At 43.0% G+C, this 17,410-nt stretch overlaps 1 protein-coding gene across 6 annotated transcripts in view; it reads left to right on the top strand.

Annotated features, from left to right (window-relative positions):
* Positions 1 to 17,410, top strand: part of FAM107B (family with sequence similarity 107 member B) — a 58,543-nt gene that overhangs the window by 37,981 nt on the left and 3,152 nt on the right. For all 6 annotated transcript variants that reach the window (XM_040547785.1, XM_040547795.1, XM_040547781.1 and 3 more), the window contains 2 exons: positions 12,530 to 12,713; positions 17,078 to 17,231. In XM_040547785.1, the coding sequence (XP_040403719.1) occupies positions 12,586 to 12,713; positions 17,078 to 17,231 (282 nt within the window). In that variant the 5' untranslated portion in view covers positions 12,530 to 12,585. The remainder of the gene's footprint in view (positions 1 to 12,529; positions 12,714 to 17,077; positions 17,232 to 17,410) is intronic.

Genomic DNA, 17,410 nt, shown 5'->3' with positions numbered 1-17,410 from the left:
AAAAAAGGAAATGTTAAATTTCCGCTTTAACAATATTTGTTAAGCAAGCAGGTTGAGAAAGTGATTATGTTGTAAGGAAATGGACAAGCTCTGGTAGGTGTAGGAACTTGAGCAACCTGGGTTGAAGTGTTTACCCCGATTTACGGGACTAGTAACAGGTGAAGAATTTACAGTAAAGTAAAAAAGCTTCCACCTCCCTTTATTGATAAAATAATGCTGTATTTGTAGACCGCCTTTCTTGTAGAGAAGCACAACTCAGCCTTGAGAAGAGAAGACTGAGAGGGGATCTCATCAATGTTTACAAATACCTGTAGTGTGGGAGACAGAGGGATTTGGCCAACCTCTTTTCAGTGGTTTGTGGTGACGGGGCAATGGCCATAAAATGGAGCCCAGGAAGTTCCGCCCCAACATGCGAAAGAACTTCTTTGCAGTGAGGGTGACGGAGCCCTGGGACAGGCTGCCCAGGGAGGTTGTGGAGTCTCCTTCTCTGGAGATATTCAAGGCCCGTCTGGACGCCTACCTGGGCAGCCTGCTCTAGGGAACCTGCTTTGGCAGGGGGGTTGGACCCGATGATCTTTCAAGGTCCCTTCCAACCCCTACAATTCTGTGATTCTGTGAACTCAAGAAATCAAGAACCTTCCAGATGCCTACCCCTGACGTGACCAAGCACGATGTGTTCACTGAAGTGCTCCGAGTATTTGCTGGTGACTGTTGTAGTCCCTTCTGCTTCCAAAATGGAGGCACGTGTTTAAAAAACATGGTCATACAGGCTCATTGGAATCTTAATTGCAGCTTTTTTGTATTTGTGTTTGAAAAAAACCCTTTTAGCTATTGAAGGAGAGCAGGAAGAGGACCACATAAACACTCCTTAACTCTTCTTCCTTTATTCTCCAAATATCTCAGACAGTAAGGTGACGTCCTGCTGGGGACACAGTCTGGTGACGTTTTTAAGGAATCCTACCATGCAGTTTATTGCCAGCATATAGTTTGCTGGCCTGAAAGTTTCTCTGTTGGTTGTGGGCCCAGCGTGTGCCGCGAGCCCAAGTCCTCCGTTCAGCAGGGGAACAAAGACTGGCTCCAGGCCTGGAGAGGTGCAGCTGGCAGTGGGCAGTTATCAATAGGTATTCATCCTATTAATTAATTCTTGTTAAAGAATTTTTTTTTGTTTCTGTTCTTGTTAAAACTGGAGTTAGGGGACAGCTTTTCAGTCAGCCTGAGTAAAAGAAGCCGAGTGACCTGCTAATCCGAGGGCTGTAGGGCCTGTGAGAAGGCCTCCTTCGAATCCTTTTCAGGCCGTCGGAGAGCTAGCGGTGCTCAGACACGGCTGCCTGGCTGTGTGCGGATGACAAATGGCATTCTGCTCTCTGAAACCTCTCTGCACTGCTTCCTCAGACCTTGACTAGCAAGAGCCAAGCCGTGACCTAATACTGGTTTTGTTCTCCAGCCACAGTCTGTTGAGGCAATGGGCCTCTAATGCCAGGGACTTTCAGCCCCTTTCTTGGCTCTCCGGGAGTCTTGTTGTGCAGACCTTTGCATTTTTAATCTTCATTTTTATTTTATTTTCTCACATGAGCAAGAAGAGGCAGGAACACGCCCATTTTATGTTCCTTTATCAGACATTTGTAAGCTAGCATGTGACTTTTAGGAACGCAGGTAGTTTGTTTTGACAGTATGCTGGAGATCCTTGCAGTGCCTCTTAGGACTACTGAGGTTTTTTGTTTGCATTTTGCTCTGTTTATATATTTGGGAGTTCTCCCAGTTCAGGTTTCAGCCCAGTTCCATTCCACTAGCACGTGGAGCGAGCGAGCCGTCCTCTTGAAGCCCCCAGGGAACGATGCAAGGGGCAGAGCTGAAGGGTCCTCCTGAGGCTGGTGGCACGGCTGGCCCCTTCCTCAGTGCTGCTGGGGGATGGCAGCCCGGGACTTTCCTCAGGTGGTCTGTCAAGCAGCAAGGTAACAACAATTGTAGGAAATTCCTTTCCTGCCACCAGCTCTCAAGCTCAACAAACAATCCCTTTGCGGAGAGACTCGGGTCATCCCTCTGGTTTCTTAGTTTTCTTCATTAACTCTTTGGAATTTGTTGAGCAGTTCCTTTTGGGAGAAATTAAGGAGTGGTGGTTTCTTTCTCCCTTCTGAACCTCCTCAGGCCTTTCTAAGGAACTGAAAAAGACATTAATGTTCTAGAAACCATCCTAGAAACAGTCCAGCGTCACCATACTACTGCCAGAGTATGAGCTGAAATCTCACCTGCATACTTGCTGACCTGGTGCGACTGCTTTGGGTTTAGATGTTGACATTCTGGGTTCTTCATTCGAGTGAGGCTAAAGGCCAAAACAGCTCAGTTCAGTGAGGAGCACGTCAATATGCTGCTCAGATGGGGGCATGCTGCTTTAGAAAACAACGCCCTGCTTCCCTCCTTTCCCTTGCTGCATCCCAACTGATGCTCAGCCCTGCCCCACTGTCAGAGCTTCCTGATTTATGGGCTTGCGTTGGAAGCTGCTGGTTGTAGCTGCTCATAAAGACCGTGTAAAAAGTCACCAGCTTTGACAGATGTGGACCAGTGTCAACATTTATTTTTATTTCTTTTACAGTTCTAGTTTTCTCCAAGTTCTTGTTTTCCAGGACTCTCACTCCTGCCATCAAACAGTGAAAAGGTGATGCTCCAATAAACGCACCGTGGCATGTCATGTTCTCTGCGGGTCTCCTGTTAATCACCACTGCAGTTTAATAACTTCACGTGTATCTAACTTGGCTGTCCTAAAGCTGTGTGATGTATGCCTTGGCTCTCGCATCAGACATTTTCCAAAGGCTTGTTCTGACTGACATACATTCTTCCACCCACTGTTTCCCTGTAAATCCATTAGGGAATTATGGTACCTTTGGTTAAGGTCACGAATAGGGTGTGAAGCAGCCTACTCTTTAATTTCTCGCTCTGCCTCCCTTTAGGAAGATCAGGTCATGAGTTTTACTGGTCTCATTTTGGCCTTTTCTTTCAGGTCTTTTCTTCCTTGCCTTTGTAGTGGTGCCCTTTCCATCTGAGTCGCAGTGAGGAGCCTCATACCCAAAATACATCTCTAAGAGCTGAGAGCAGACAAAAACAGGTCTGGGCAAGGAAGGGTGTCTCTTTGTGGACACGCTGCAGACTGGAATGTCGATGTAGTTGCCAGAGCCAAGACTAACTTGCAGAGGTGAAGGCTTTATTTCTTTCCTGTGAGTAAGCTGGGAGTGTATTAGCTTGGAGTAACGAGATGTGTAAGAAAAGTGTTCCTTTTTGTTTCCTTTTCTCTGTGTCTAAGAAAGGATATTCCTTGCGTTAAGCAATCGAAATAGAAGCTGGATACCATTTGGAGCTGCTTGCCAGCACAGAGAGAAGAACTTGGAAAAAGCAATTTTACTAGTGCACATTTTCTTTATTAATTTATTTCTTTTAGCTAGGGAAGGGGTTTCTTCCTAGAAAATGAAGGGAACTGGAGTGGTTGAGCTGGCAAGTAATCAATTCATATCTGCCTGATCTGAAGAAGTACTTAGGCTTTACATAAGTACCTATGAATACGCTTGGGGAACTGGCATGCTGCAGTGGACTGTGTGTTTTTCATTATGTCAGTTTTTTAAAAATTTGGTGAAAACAGCCGTCTTTTCTGGGTGGTAGAATTTCTTTTCAGTTGTCACTCGGAAGCGGCGTAAGGCCATTATTAACGAGGGGAGGCGTGACAGCTCAGCAGATCGTGCCGGGCAGGATGCTGGTGTGCCCCCAGGACCAGCACGTGGCACGAAGCAAGATCTGGAGGTGCACCAACGCCATGACGCTTCAACAGGCAAGACCTGGAGATTTACAGCTTTAACTGAAGCAGCATGTGAAATACTTAGCTCACTCGGTCTTGTTCTTGCTGCTGCTTCCACTTAATTCATAACTACCTGATTAATGCGGAGATTTTCATTTTCAGCTTCCATTTCAGATGCGTATTAATTGCATTCATAGATTTATAATTTGTAAGACTAGAAGAGATAATTATGATCTTGTAATTTGCTCTCTTCATGCAATTGAGCTGCTTCTGACTTCTTACCACAAGTCGTTCAGTAACTTTAGCATTTGATTTCCGTCCATGTGTGCCTTCTTTTAGGAATGAGTATTCTAGTCCCCGTCTCCTGTCATTGAAATTCATCAAACCATTGTTGAGCGTGTTGCTTGTAGGATAATCACAGCTGGTCTTAATCTTCCCATTTTTTAAACTGAGTGGACTGAGCTCTTTTGACTGTGTCAATACACAGCGTGTTCTCCAGTTCTTAGATGTTGCTGCTCTTCAGTTTTCTTTTTAACATCCTATTTGTTTTGTACATAGCAAAGCTGTGCTTGCTGTGCCGATCATGCTTACAGGGGTGCCAAGTAACCTACCTTCTCTTATATATATATATCTACATATATATCAAATATCATTTCACCTTTTAGCTGTCATACGCTTTGGTTTAGGTAAATATTTACCAGGTCTCTTGGTCATCCTCACTGTTGTCATCGTCGTAGCATCCAGAAGAGGATTTCCCCCTAGGCAGCACGACCCACGTTCCTGTGCTCCTGGCCCTTGCTTGGCCTCCCTGAGACGTGCGTTACTCCCTCACCTCGCTCACCAGGTCGTGGTGCACAAAACAGAACAAATGCAGCAACAACCACCGCCAGCATGTTGCTCTCCTGTGCGGAAGAATCTTGCTGAAATCTTGTGAACTAGATCTGAAGAGCGTTCAAGATTCACCAGTCTCCTTTTGGCACCCCATGTCAGATGTTTGAAGTGTTTCCGCCCTCCATATTAATAAGATGCTGCTGGCTGCTCTGTTTTATTTTTATTTTTTTTATTTTTTCTTCCAGACCAGAAATAACTCTCTTTAGTGTTAAACCTTTCTATAACAGAGGAATGACTGGCCTGTAAAGCTGCTGTGCTTGCAAACAGAATGTCCTAAAAGTAAGATAAAACCTTCTGCAAAAAGCTGTGAGATTTTTGTTTATTTGCCCAGAAGTCTAACAGCTTTGTACAAAAACATTAATTTTAGTCCCTCTCTCCCCCCTGCCTTCTCTGTGGCAATAGCTTCTGTTCCTGTCTGTAGGAAGTCCTTTACCACTGGGTGACACTGTTTGATAGTTCTTAACATTTGCAACAGCAAAGTCCTGAAGAAACTGTCCTCTGACTCTTTGAACTTCCGATTTTGAATTAATACTTTGTTTTCGTATGAAATCCCATGTTTTAATTTAGCTAAACTTCATTCGACCAAATCTGACCCGGTATTAAGTTTGGTGATCCAGACTGACTGGTCTGGAATGTCGATGATGTGCTGTAGCTTCAGGGTGTAAGAACTGATCTTACTTGCCTTTTGAAATTTGAATTTTCTTGAAAAAAAATGGTCATTTCAGAATTGCATCCGTATTACTCTTGACCTGCGTGTAAGTAAATTGCTGGTTACCTTTTGGGGTGAATCTAGCTGCGAACTATGCAGTGGAGTTTGTTTCCTAGGAGGCGTAATTTCAATGACCTACTTCTCCTGAGCGTCATGTTTAGTGCGGTGTGCGGTAATTACCTGTGCAGCGCGCTGGGGGAAGCCACATGTATGCGTTCAGTTGCATGCCTGTACTCGTCATGATTTATCCCTGCCAGATGAATGACAGAGTTGGAAGGGAGGGCGTGTGTGCGTGGCGTGCTGCTGTACTGCAGGAAGAAGGCGATACACCAAGGCGGGAGGTGGAGGGAGTGCAGCATCTTTTCCTTGCCATCAAAACAGCTTTCCACATCCCCACTGAATCCAGGGGTTTCAGTAAGCACAGGGACCTTGATTATAAACTGGTATGGAGAATATAAATCCTCAATAAACAGGCAGGGCTTTGGGGGACCAGAAATGATGCCAGGTGCACAGTGTGCTTTATTTGCTGTTAATTCATGGTGTGCCGGTGGGTTGGGCATGGACTGGCATTTAGGGAAGATGGGTGCCCTTCGCAGCCTGCTAGTCTTTATCCTGTGTCTTTCTGCTCCTCCTGCACTCTGTTAAAAATCAGATGCTAAGTAGTTTCACAGGGGAAGTCCCTATCTGAGTATTGCCTATCTGGCAAAAAGGGCACCGGAGGGGGCGAACAAGTCTACGTTTCCTTCTTCCCTCCCTGTGCTCTCCCAGCCACCTGTGTGTGGAGATCTGCAAGAGGCACTTCCTTCTTCAGCCTCTAATTACACAGCTTCCTTGGTACCTCTCCAGCCTTTTAACTGAGCAAGAGAAGAAATGCGACCGTGCAGAGCTGCTGGTACGTTCACTCAGCTGGTTTCAAAGCTGCTGACAGAGAGCTTCATAGCAGAGCTTGCAGCTGTAGGGAGAACTCTTGTGGATCACCGTAAATTCCTGTCCGTTGGTTCGTGTGGTTTCAGCAGGTGAAACTATTCTTAAAGTTGCTTGTCTCTCTTTCTGCATCTCTTTTCCAGGTAGACTGGAGACCAAGAGAGACGAGCAGTTCTGCATTACCAGCAGTGCTCTTTGTCCCTCAGCCTCAGTGGGGAAGTAGGCTGTCCCCTCAGCACCCAAACTTGGCTGAACTTCAAAGCACAGAAACAGAGATTGCTGGTGGTGTTCAAACCTAGTGAGAGCCACAGGCGGTGCTTTGCACTGAGAGAATTGTGACAGCACGGGGCACTGCCCCAAATCTTGCGTTGTCTTTCCTTTTCTGTCTCGGTGACAACGCAAACATCTTTAAAATGACCTTCTGGTTTGTCATCCAGTGGATGTTTTCTCTGTGAGTTGTTGACATTGCATTCTCAGTAGATCATAAGGGAAGAAAATGAATGTTAACTGGGTATCCTTGAGGTCTGGAGTGCCGCAGTTCATTTTCATATCCTCTAAAGCGACGATAGGAATAGTTTCAGTAGCCGGTGAGCCCTGCTTTTCTCCGTATTCTTGACATCACTGAGGTTGCTTTGGGCCGCCCTGGTCAAGTGAGCAGGAGCAGCAGCAGAAGTCTTTGTGGTCTTTCAGTCTCTTGGCAGCCGTGTAAGTAATGAAGCTGTTCACTGCTGATACCATCACCTTGCTCCCTAGGTTTGAGGCTGGAGCCCGGTTGACCCTGTTCACTGCCATTCTAATCAAGAAAATGTTCGGAGATAATGTGATTGTGTTTATGTGGGCCTAATCGCAATGTCATCTATCAGGCTCATGCTTTTTTTTTTTTTATTAGGAACGCTGCTGTAAGACCTGTCGTCAGACTGCAGTGAATTAAAGGAGGAGGGTAAAAAATACTTTTAAGAGATTAACCATTTCTCTCTGTGTTTAATAGCAGAGCTAAGATTGGGAGGTCTCTACCGGCGCATTCCAGTGAAGTCATCCCAGTGTTATTGCAAAGGAGAGAAGTTGGGTGTGTTCAGAGAGTCCATGAATTTCTCAGTGTAAGGAAGGTGCTCTTAGTTAAAGTATTCTGGCATTGTATGGACAAAAAAAAATTCAAGCTTTCTACTTCATTTTGTCTGCTGGAATCTGGAGATTTTAAAGTGCATGGTAAAGAGCAGCGAGATTGGTCTTGAAAGGAGCTCACGGTGGTTACTACAATTCTTTTTCTTGTAGAGGAGAGAGCTGGGGCGTGAGGGTGAAATAACTTGCCCAGGATCAGGGAGGCAAGGCCAGAACCAGAAACGAGAGCAGCCAAAGGATTAAAAAGTCTGCCAGTCTTCGTTTTGTCGGCAGAACGGTAATACAGCAAGTGATGGGCAGCAGGAGGGTATGGAATGAGTGGTCCCTATGGCACAGTAAGTGCACACAGCCCTTTACGTGTTCAGTTTTGCAGCAGGTTAATGCACTCTCCTGATCCGGAAGCAGATTTCTTGCTCTTGGAAGGCAGCAGCCTGTCTGAACGAAGCATGAAGGGCTGGGAGGAATCGAAACCTCCAGCCCACCCCTTCTGTCCTTCCCTCTCCCCCAGGGGCAGGCTGTGCCCGTGTTTTGTCACGACCCAAACCTCTCCAGCCCTTTTACCTGCCAGCGACTGGGTGGATGAAAACCAACCTGTTGGGACAGCGGCTGGCTTTAGCATCCTGGCAGGAAGGAGTGTTTTGCGTTCTGTTTTCAGCAGCTCTCACTTTGAATTAAAGGGTGAACCGTGGGAAGTTATTAATGATGTCTGTAATCATGGATTAATCAAGTAAATCTCTCCAGTCAAGTGCCTCTCGCTGCACCGAGAGCATATAGATGAAGATGATAGTGGTGGTGAGCTTTCACGTACAAACAGAGCTGAGAAGGTGACTGGGAAGTGCAACGTGGATCGAAGTGGCCCTTTTCGTTTCCACACAGGGCAGAGCTAGCTGTGTTTGAGCAGAGACACGCCGAAAACTTTTTATTCCGATTCCTCTCAAAATCAGAAGGGGGGAGAGTAAAACCCTCTTTCTTTCCAAAGAATGCCTTTGGGTTGCTTGTAACAAACCGCAAGTCTACGCAGTAGTTTAAAGATCTAAAAATGTAAGCCTTAAAAAATGGTGTTTGATGGCTTGCAGTACAGCATGGAACAGATGTTCAGGCTTCTTCAAGAATAAAATCTTTCTTCAGGAGGTATTCAGTGTGTGAGCTAATGCTTCTGTGGAAGATATTAATTCAAGAATTTATTAAGACAAAAAGGAAATGGCATGAATTTAGCTTTAATGTAATTTTTGGACCCGGACTAGTCTATTATTTTGATGTTCATCTGTATGCTTAGGCATTTATTTATCTGCTTTTTAAGGGGCCTCAAGCCTACCTCTGCCTTCACAGCTGGAAATAATTGTGGGAACCATTTGAAGGGTGAAAATGCCACATATAAGTATAATAATAGAAATACGTGGTGTCTCTCAGGAATTTTTATATTCAGATTCCATATGTGGAGGGCGATTTCTGGGATGAGGAATACCAGAGAGCAAATAAATGCGATTCCCTGGATGCCATATAAACACTGGGGTTTTCTTGGCATGAGCTTGCCTCTCGTTGTGAAGCCATACGAGCTCTGTTGTAGCAAAAGCTGTGGCGGCTGCAGGAACCTTAACCCGGTGTTGTTAAGAGCTACTCTGGATCTGCTAAAAATTCTGGGGTCTGTCTGCAGCTCTCTTTGCATGCGTCTTGCAGTGTTGCTATCACTTTGGGACTTTTGCTGAAAAAAAACAACTCTTTAGATAGAATAAAAAATGAAGAACATCAGAAGCAGACGTGCTTGTTGGAGATGTTCCCCCACGTGGAACTTGCATTCTTCTGGCACACCCCAGTTCATTGCATTCTTTCACTATTATCAATTTGAAGGGTCTCTGCTGCTCTCACAGAGCTTACTTGCAATTATTTCCTGTATTTTCCTTGGAAAGCAAGTATGTGATGGCTTGGTCCTGGCTTTCCATGGCTAAGGTGTCACTGTGGTTCTTCTTTGTTGCTCTGAAAGCATCTTGGCATCTGAAAACATTACATTTCTACCTGGGAGGATACTCGAGGTGATTTTTATATGGGGACATTTTCTTTGTCTGGTGGGATATTGAAGTTGTTTTGTGGTTCTGTTTGAGGATTCAAAATTCCAAAAACCAAAAAATTTCAAAATTCAAAATCCAGGATCCCTAGTTAATTATTTGTGGATTAAAAAATAAATAAACATCCTCATCTCCAAGAAGTCAGGGACAAAGTCTGAGCGAGTTACTCAGGCAGGACGAGACACTGCAGATGAATGCTTTTGTGCTGCTTGTGCAGCAACAGCTGATTCAGAACATGCACCGAGGAAGCGCCTGCCAAATTAGTGGGCGTATTAAACTGGAAACAAGCTCAGCTAAAACATACCCGAATCCACATCTCTTTCCTCGTGCTCTGGAGTAAGGTAGCAGTGAGTCACCGGAATGGGTTGCACCTTCTCAGTCGATGTGTAGATGAGTGAAAGGAGCCTCTCACGTGCTTTTAAAGCAGCATATTCCTGCTCTGTGATTCTTTGGGTTAAGGTATGGGGAAATATAAAATTCTTTGTCTAGATTTACGAGGCAGAATTGCTACAGAGCCACTCCAGTAATGCTGGTAGCAGGGGGCAGTGCTTCGTGTTGCACTGTGATGCTCTGAGAGCAGCTCTATGGGTGGTGGCTTTTGTAGGGATGAGCAGCAGAGACATATTATATACTTATACATATAAATTTCTACTGTCTGAACATTTATTAAACTTTGTTTTAGGACTTTAAGGCATTCTGTCACGGAGCTGGACTGCTCTGCTGATGTGAGGGCTGAACCTCAGAATGAAACGCGGAGGTGCCGCTTCCAGCCCAGCTTCTGTCTCCTGTTGTGCACTGAGTCCTTGGTGCCTCAGTTTCCCTTTCTGTGAAACTTAACGTGCTTTCGTAGACGTTTGCTGTGAAGGGGTGTGGGCTGAAATCACACTATTTCAATTGCATTGCGTGTGTACCACGTTGCAGAGTGACTACGGGACTGCGACGGTGGCCTCCAGCCAGGCTGAGGTTTGCAAAGGGTGTGAGGGGATTCACCGAGTGGGAGCCGGGTGCCCTATTTCGCTGGCTTCGTTTGGAAATCCTAGCTGAAATCATTTACAGCCTAATCACATGTGGAAAGCGTCTCCAGTCCTCCAGGGAGCTTTATTCATTCACATTTGCTGCTAGTAGAGTTCATGTTACGTTAGGAAACCGCGGTTCCTGACCTCAGAGCTGAATACATGTTTTTAAAAATAGGGATGGGACAGAAGAAAGGAGAATAAATAGGCTTCATTTTAAGTCATTGCCAAAAGCAAATCTACAGGCTGCAAAATATGACATCAGGCTTTCTGGGAAATGATTGAATCCAATTGTTCTTTTTGGGGGCTCGTGTTAGACCAGTACGTTGGCTATGACTGTTGTGGGTGATTCTGTTTTCCATCTTCACCTAAGCAAAGGGAAGGCTCGTCTGAAAAAAGCAGCAGGTCAGTTCCTGGTGTACTTTTATGGAGAATCGTGGATGATGATGAATGCCTTCTGGGAGAGTCACAGTTCCTTCAGTGCAAGAGAAGTGAGAGAGGAGCACAGGGAAACCCAAGTTTATATCCAAAACAAACCTGCGCTCTGAATACCTGAGCTCTTTTAGTTGGGAAAAGCCTGACATGAACACCAAGGAAATATGAACTGCTGCATCCTTATTTCAAAAAATGAAATAAATAAAGTTTATTTAGAGTCGTTGATGGATAGACTTGCACACGCTTGCTCATGGCATGGAGCTAAGTGATGTACATTGAAATGTAGGCTGTGTTTCGGGTGCTTTTTGTTTTTTTTTTTTTATATGACATGCAATTAAACAGCGTGGGATTTGAGACAGATCATTGGATGGCCACCAAGTCGGGCTGGGGGCCGGAGCAGCTGAGGGTGCTGGGCTTGTTCAGGGGGACAGCCTTGGGGACCTAACATTTAGACTTAAATTAGATTTAATAGAAGTCTTCCAAGTTTCTTCAGGCAAGAATTTTCCAACGATTCTGTATATTTGGCCTTTGTGCAGATAGGTGCTCGCTTGAGATAAGCAAGAAGGACTCCGAAGGGCATCCCATTGATTCGTCCCCGTAAAACCCACATGCTGTGAGATTTATTTATTTATTTTGTCCTATCGAAGGAGCGATGTTTGCTTCATCGAACTGCTAACTGCAGCGTGCTGGATTCTGCACGCTGGTGTCCGTGACAGCAAATGGAGAAGAAGTGCTCTGAATGTGTTTTGTTTCAGGTGCTGAATGTTTTGTGGCTGAGGCTCTTTAATGCAAGGGGGGACGAATGGTCATGTGTAAATTACTTGAAAGCTATAAATTACTTGAAAGCTATAGTTTACTTGTCATCTGTTGCTTAAAAGTGCTGCGACTTGGTGTTTATGTTTTCTATGCTAGGATAGGAAAATGCCAGATTGGGAAATGATATAAATCATGGGGGTTTTATTGTCTTCAGATCAGTGGACTTCTTTGGACTTTCATTGGGTGAAATATGGCCTTAAGAAACATCCAACTTTTTCTCCCCAACCTTTCTGCTCAAAAACTGCCAGCCCCCATCCCAGCAATGGCAGATTTGGCAATTTTCACCCGGAAACTTTTGCTTAGTTTGGTACTGCTCAGGGCTAACCAGCACGAGGTATTTTCCCATAGCTGGCATGAGACTGGTGGCAGAAAATGAGAATCTGTAAGGTTTTGAGATGCATTCATGGTATTTGATATAGTCACTATTTAAAACATCTTTTGGATCTTAGCATTGCTGATATAAAAATGTTTCATCTGGTGGACTTATTAAAATCAATCGGGCTCTTTGCATGCTTAACCTCAAGTATTTCTAGTTCTCAGGATGGAAGGAATCTGCGCATCCAATCAACGGATGAAGGTTTTCAAAGATAACTTATGAAATTGCCATCTATTTTAAAAGACGTTTGCTCTGAGCACCTTCTCTTACTACAGACAAAATCTGTGTAGAAAAGCATAAATGTTATCGGTGTGGAATGCTGCCTTGATGTGTTTTAAGACAGCTTTAAAAGGCCTTTCAATGTAGTTTTACCATAGTTCTTCCCTTCCCCCTGTTTTGCAGATACTGTGAGTAAGGACACCGAACCCAAAGATCCGTATCCCACTCCAAGAAAGATTATGGCTGAACCAGACTACATAGATGATGACAATCCTGAATTAATTAGACCTCAGAAATTAATTAATCCTGTGAAGTCATCCCGGAATCATCAAGATCTCCATAGAGAGCTGCTTATGAATCAGAAAAGGTAAAAGCCTAAAACTCACATGTACCATCCCTTGACCCCAGAAACACAGCTTGAGTTTTAGTTTCATCAAAATGGCATTTTACCCCAAACCAAGCAGATGCATTTTGTTGATTCAAATCTTGTAGAAGAAAAGACTCTGATTCTTAACCATGGTATTTGCTTGAATTTTATTAAATTGGTCTAGTCCTTCTTTCTGTGATAATTTTACCTTCTTGCCTTTATTTAATTGTTAATTTAAATTAACAATTTAAATGTTAACTTTATTTTCAAACAGCTTTGCTATCATTGTAATATTGGATAATTATTTTCAGTATAAAAGCTTTGCCCATGTTGCCTGCTGATTGTTTGTTTCCTGTTGCACAATCGGTGGTGCCTACACCAGCCTCAGGTGGGGTACTTGCAGACTAACAGCCAAACCTGCGTAGATCAAAAAAATCCAAAAAATGGTAGAATAATAGTTGTGTAAGAAAGCTGTAGGCCGCCCCACTGTTTTACCTAAGTGTTGATCCAACTGTAGGCCTTCCATGTTTGGCCCACCACCAGACTACGTAGAGGATATTGAACACAAGATCAGCTGTTGATAGGTGAAGCTCTGTAAAAGCTTCTTGTAAAAGACTTTTCACTTTGTTTTTGTGAATACTCACTAAGGGTTGGCTTCATGAGGAAGCAGTTCAGTTCTCCCCTGTCACATTTTGTATTTGGAGCACTGTAATTTGTCTTGAACTCTTATCAAATATCTGACAAAATTCAGTTGTTACCAACAAGATCATCAAATCTGCAAGTTTTCACCATTCCCAGTACACGCTGAGTTTATGGGGCCACTTTTTAGTCGAAGAAATCCTAAATTTTATTTCAGATGAAGTTGTTCTCTGGTTACTTGATCTTTCTTACAATGCAGTGTGGTAGTCTGGGGCCTGCTCTGCTGCCGCACAAGTGTTTCTTTGTATATTATGCAAATTGTGCTTCCTCCTTTCTGGGGTGGGATGCACAGCTGTTGCATTATATATTGCTTCTGAAGAAGTAAAGAGCTGGAACTTGATTTCATCAACTTCTGAGATGCAGGGATTTGGCCTCGAGGTAGCTGAGGGTTTGTTATTAAATCTCTTCAACAATGGAGGACTCATTTAAAAAAACATACTATGAAAACAAGCACCTGACTACACAAAGGAGAAAAAAGCCTCCAGGCCTGTGAGACTCCTCCATTTAAACAAACAGACACTAACATCTATGTAAATTAGTGATATGGCCAAGATACCAATTGTTATCTTGGTGTCAAAAGCATAATCCTGCATGGCCATCCTAGCAGGAATAAGGGAAGACTTGGTGTCTTCCTCCCTATTCTGGCAGATGAATTAGAATTTACAATTCAGGAATCTTATTTATTAATCCATTAATAACATACATAATTTGAGTCCTAATCTAGACCGTGGAACTCATGTTCCTTGGCCAGTTGCATCCAGTGTAAGAATAGATCATTTAATGCCCATTTTCACGTCTCTTCCGATAATTCAAATGGTCCAGGGGATTACGGCTGTTGCTTTGGCTACTCCACCACAGCTGGATTTGTGTGTTTGGCAGAGAAGTCTCATTCTGAAAATTTCTCTTTTTTTCCCTTTCGGCATGGTGGTATTTTGAGAAAAGTTTTTTTTTTCCTATGTGTAATAGCAAAATCCTCACAATTTCTAGGCGTAGCTACTTAATTCTAAATGAACAGCATTTCTTTAGTGTTGAAGAAGTAGAAATGTTTTACAGAATATCAACTGAATTGGAAAAAAGTGGCCTAAATAGGTGTTCGACCTATTTTTTTTTTGTTAATGGGATTAAACTTCAAAGTTAGATCCTAGCACCACGAAGTTTATAGACATGGAAAGAAAGAAAGGTAAAGTTCCCCAAATTACAATCTTGCTCTGAATGATGTGTAAGCTGCACTAAATTAAGTTTGTGGTGGTGTTTTTCTTTTCCTTTTATGAAAGTATAAAGCACTTGAAAACTGTGGAGCTTTTTTTTCTTCTAGAAGAATATCTTATTACACAGAACAGTTGTGCTGCCCTCAGTATCTGCTCTTCTTTTATTGTGATTTTGATGAGCTGCAGCTGTTAATTTTAGACGTGTATTTATTGGTGCAGAAATGAAATACTTTGAGGGTTTCACCAGCAGAAAAAAATGATATTTTTGAAAAGAGGGTTAGGCTTCTGTGCTTTATGCCATGTACCACCTCTGATAGGAGGCTTTTCAGTAACATAGCTGCGTGTTCTGCTTTGTTACGGCAAATTGCCATGCGCATGGAAGAATTTTAGTGCCCTGATAGAAGCCCGCTTCACCATATTTTATTGTGAAGACTCAGTGTAGGCACTGTGAGCTTTCATTTTTGACCAGACAGTTCTTAGCAGCATTTTTTAATGGTAGAAGGAATTTCCCCATGCCTACATGCCTTCCCCATACCTACTGTAAGCAGTGTCTGTTGGATCTTGAGCTGATGTAGCTGATGAATCCCATCAACTCTAACTTGTGGTATAGCACAGTATGCTTACCCTAGACTAAACTTTTAGGATTTTTTATTTAACCAGAAAAATCATAAAGAGGTGATTCAAGATTCCCAGTTAATCCAGTAGCAGCCTATTTGTTGCTTTTCCCTCCTAAATATGTTAGTGAAAACAAGTTCAGATATCTTTTACAGATCTGACTGCCGATCCCATTTGATCAGACTGAGGGGTCTTCTGCCGGTGTTTATCATAGCTAGAGCACACCTAAATCAGGAAAAAGTAATGTTAATTAGCAGCTTGCGTCTGCTTCGTGGCTATCTTTATTGCCAATCACCAGCCTGGAAGTTCCCATTGATCCAGCTCTCATTTACCCAGTAGTAATAATAATGGTAATAATAAAATTGCTCCAACTTTTCTCTGCCTGACTTATTTTAATTATAATTTAGCCCTTAAAAATTAGCATGAAACATAAAATATTAACACAATCCTGTAGCTTCTGTTGTGTTCAGGCAATGAGATATATTATGAGAAATATGGAGCAGCATTTGGTGTTGCTAAATATTTGATTTTGCTGCCAGGATCTGTACAGTGATAGAGTGTCACATAATATATGGAGTCATTCATAGATGGCACCATAAAATGGCATTTGAATATATTATTAAACATGCAGTCAGATACACAAGTTATGGAAGAATTAGGCACCCACATATTAAGTAGGGAAGGGCACAAATATGTTTTTTTGAAAGCTTATGCAGATTATTGAATTTCTTGAAGTTGAAGTTAAAATGGTTGATGTTAAACTTATTGCCAGGTGTATTCATATAATAGTCTTCATGGGGAAGATGACAAGAACAGGCACGGTTTGGGTCTTTTTGCTCCAACAAGTTCTGCTAATAGCTGAATAATGGGGATAGCTCGGAATCTTATAACAAATATTTCAAACTTCATAGCACAATAGAGACAAAAGTCACCAAAATAAGTAGGAGTGAGTGAGTGTGTGTGTACACACCCAAGCCTGTATAAAGAAAATTAAGCACCTTCCCAAAGAGGAAGGTTTCTCATTTCGAAGTAGTTGGCGTGGAAAATATTTTGTGCTGAACGGACTCGAAGCTGAAATCTCATGAGAGGAAGGATCCTCCGTCCTTTGTCTGGTCTCCAAGGTGACCGCAACTTTTTTTTATTTGGGGTTTTTGTTGTCTTAGCCTCTTTCTGTGTGATTTTCAGTGTAGCCTGGGAGCTCTCGCTGTTCTCAATGGAAATAACTTGGCAGCCAGGCATGGCTAAAGCTCTCGTATTTCCAAGGAAGGACAGAATTCATGATTTCCAGGAACAATGTGACAAAATCCAGAGCGACACCGTGTTTTAGCTCTGCCCGTGCAGTCTTCTCTGTACATAGTACCCTGTGTGGGACTGTCTGAACACAATCTCTCTGAATTATCAGCCAGCAAGGGAAGTGTTTTTTTTTTTTTTTTTCTTGCTGTTGTGTCTTTTTTTTTCCCCTCCAAAATCAGTTTTCGGCTTTGCTAGAGTCTTGATTTTTGATGGTTTTTTTAATCTGTTTTTCTGGAATGGAGAGAGCAGAAGGAAGACTGAATATGAAAGCCATAACAGCGAATTATCCTGGAGAAATACTAGCATGCATGTTGAAGGGAAATATTCTCAGTCATAATATAGCTTAAACTTCAGCTTAGGGTTTAGGTTAGAAACCAATAAAATTTCTGCCCATTTTTTTCCTTTTAATTAATTATTTGTATTTCAAAGTACCTAAATAGGCAGCCAGTTGACTCGAGAAAACTTACCTACAGTTTTGTGTGAATTTATGCATATTAAAAGTGATCTTTCTCCCTTGTTTCCCCTGCCCTTCTACTCCTCTTATTTAAGGGGTCTTGCACCTCAGAACAAACCAGAGTTACAAAAGGTGATGGAGAAAAGAAAACGAGATCAAGTTATTAAACAGCAAAAAGAAGAGGAGGCGCAGAAGAAGAAGTCCGACCTGGAAATAGAGCTACTGAAACGGCAGCAGAAGCTGGAGCAGGTAAGATGGGAAACAACACTAACTTTACACATCTCCTTCTGAGCTCATCACCCAATGCTCCCTTTGTAGACAGTAGAGAAGCAGCAGCAGATTTTTGGCACGGTTCCTCTGATTGAATGCAGGCACCTCTTTTACAGTGACTCAAATCACACTCTACAATTACCTCTTTGTTTTCACGT

Source organism: Cygnus olor, chromosome 1 (assembly GCF_009769625.2).
Source record: "Cygnus olor isolate bCygOlo1 chromosome 1, bCygOlo1.pri.v2, whole genome shotgun sequence".
In the NCBI taxonomy this organism is placed as follows: Eukaryota; Metazoa; Chordata; class Aves; order Anseriformes; family Anatidae; genus Cygnus; species Cygnus olor.
The sequence above is the reverse complement of the archived record's forward strand: the minus strand, read 5'-3'. Positions and strand labels throughout refer to the sequence as shown.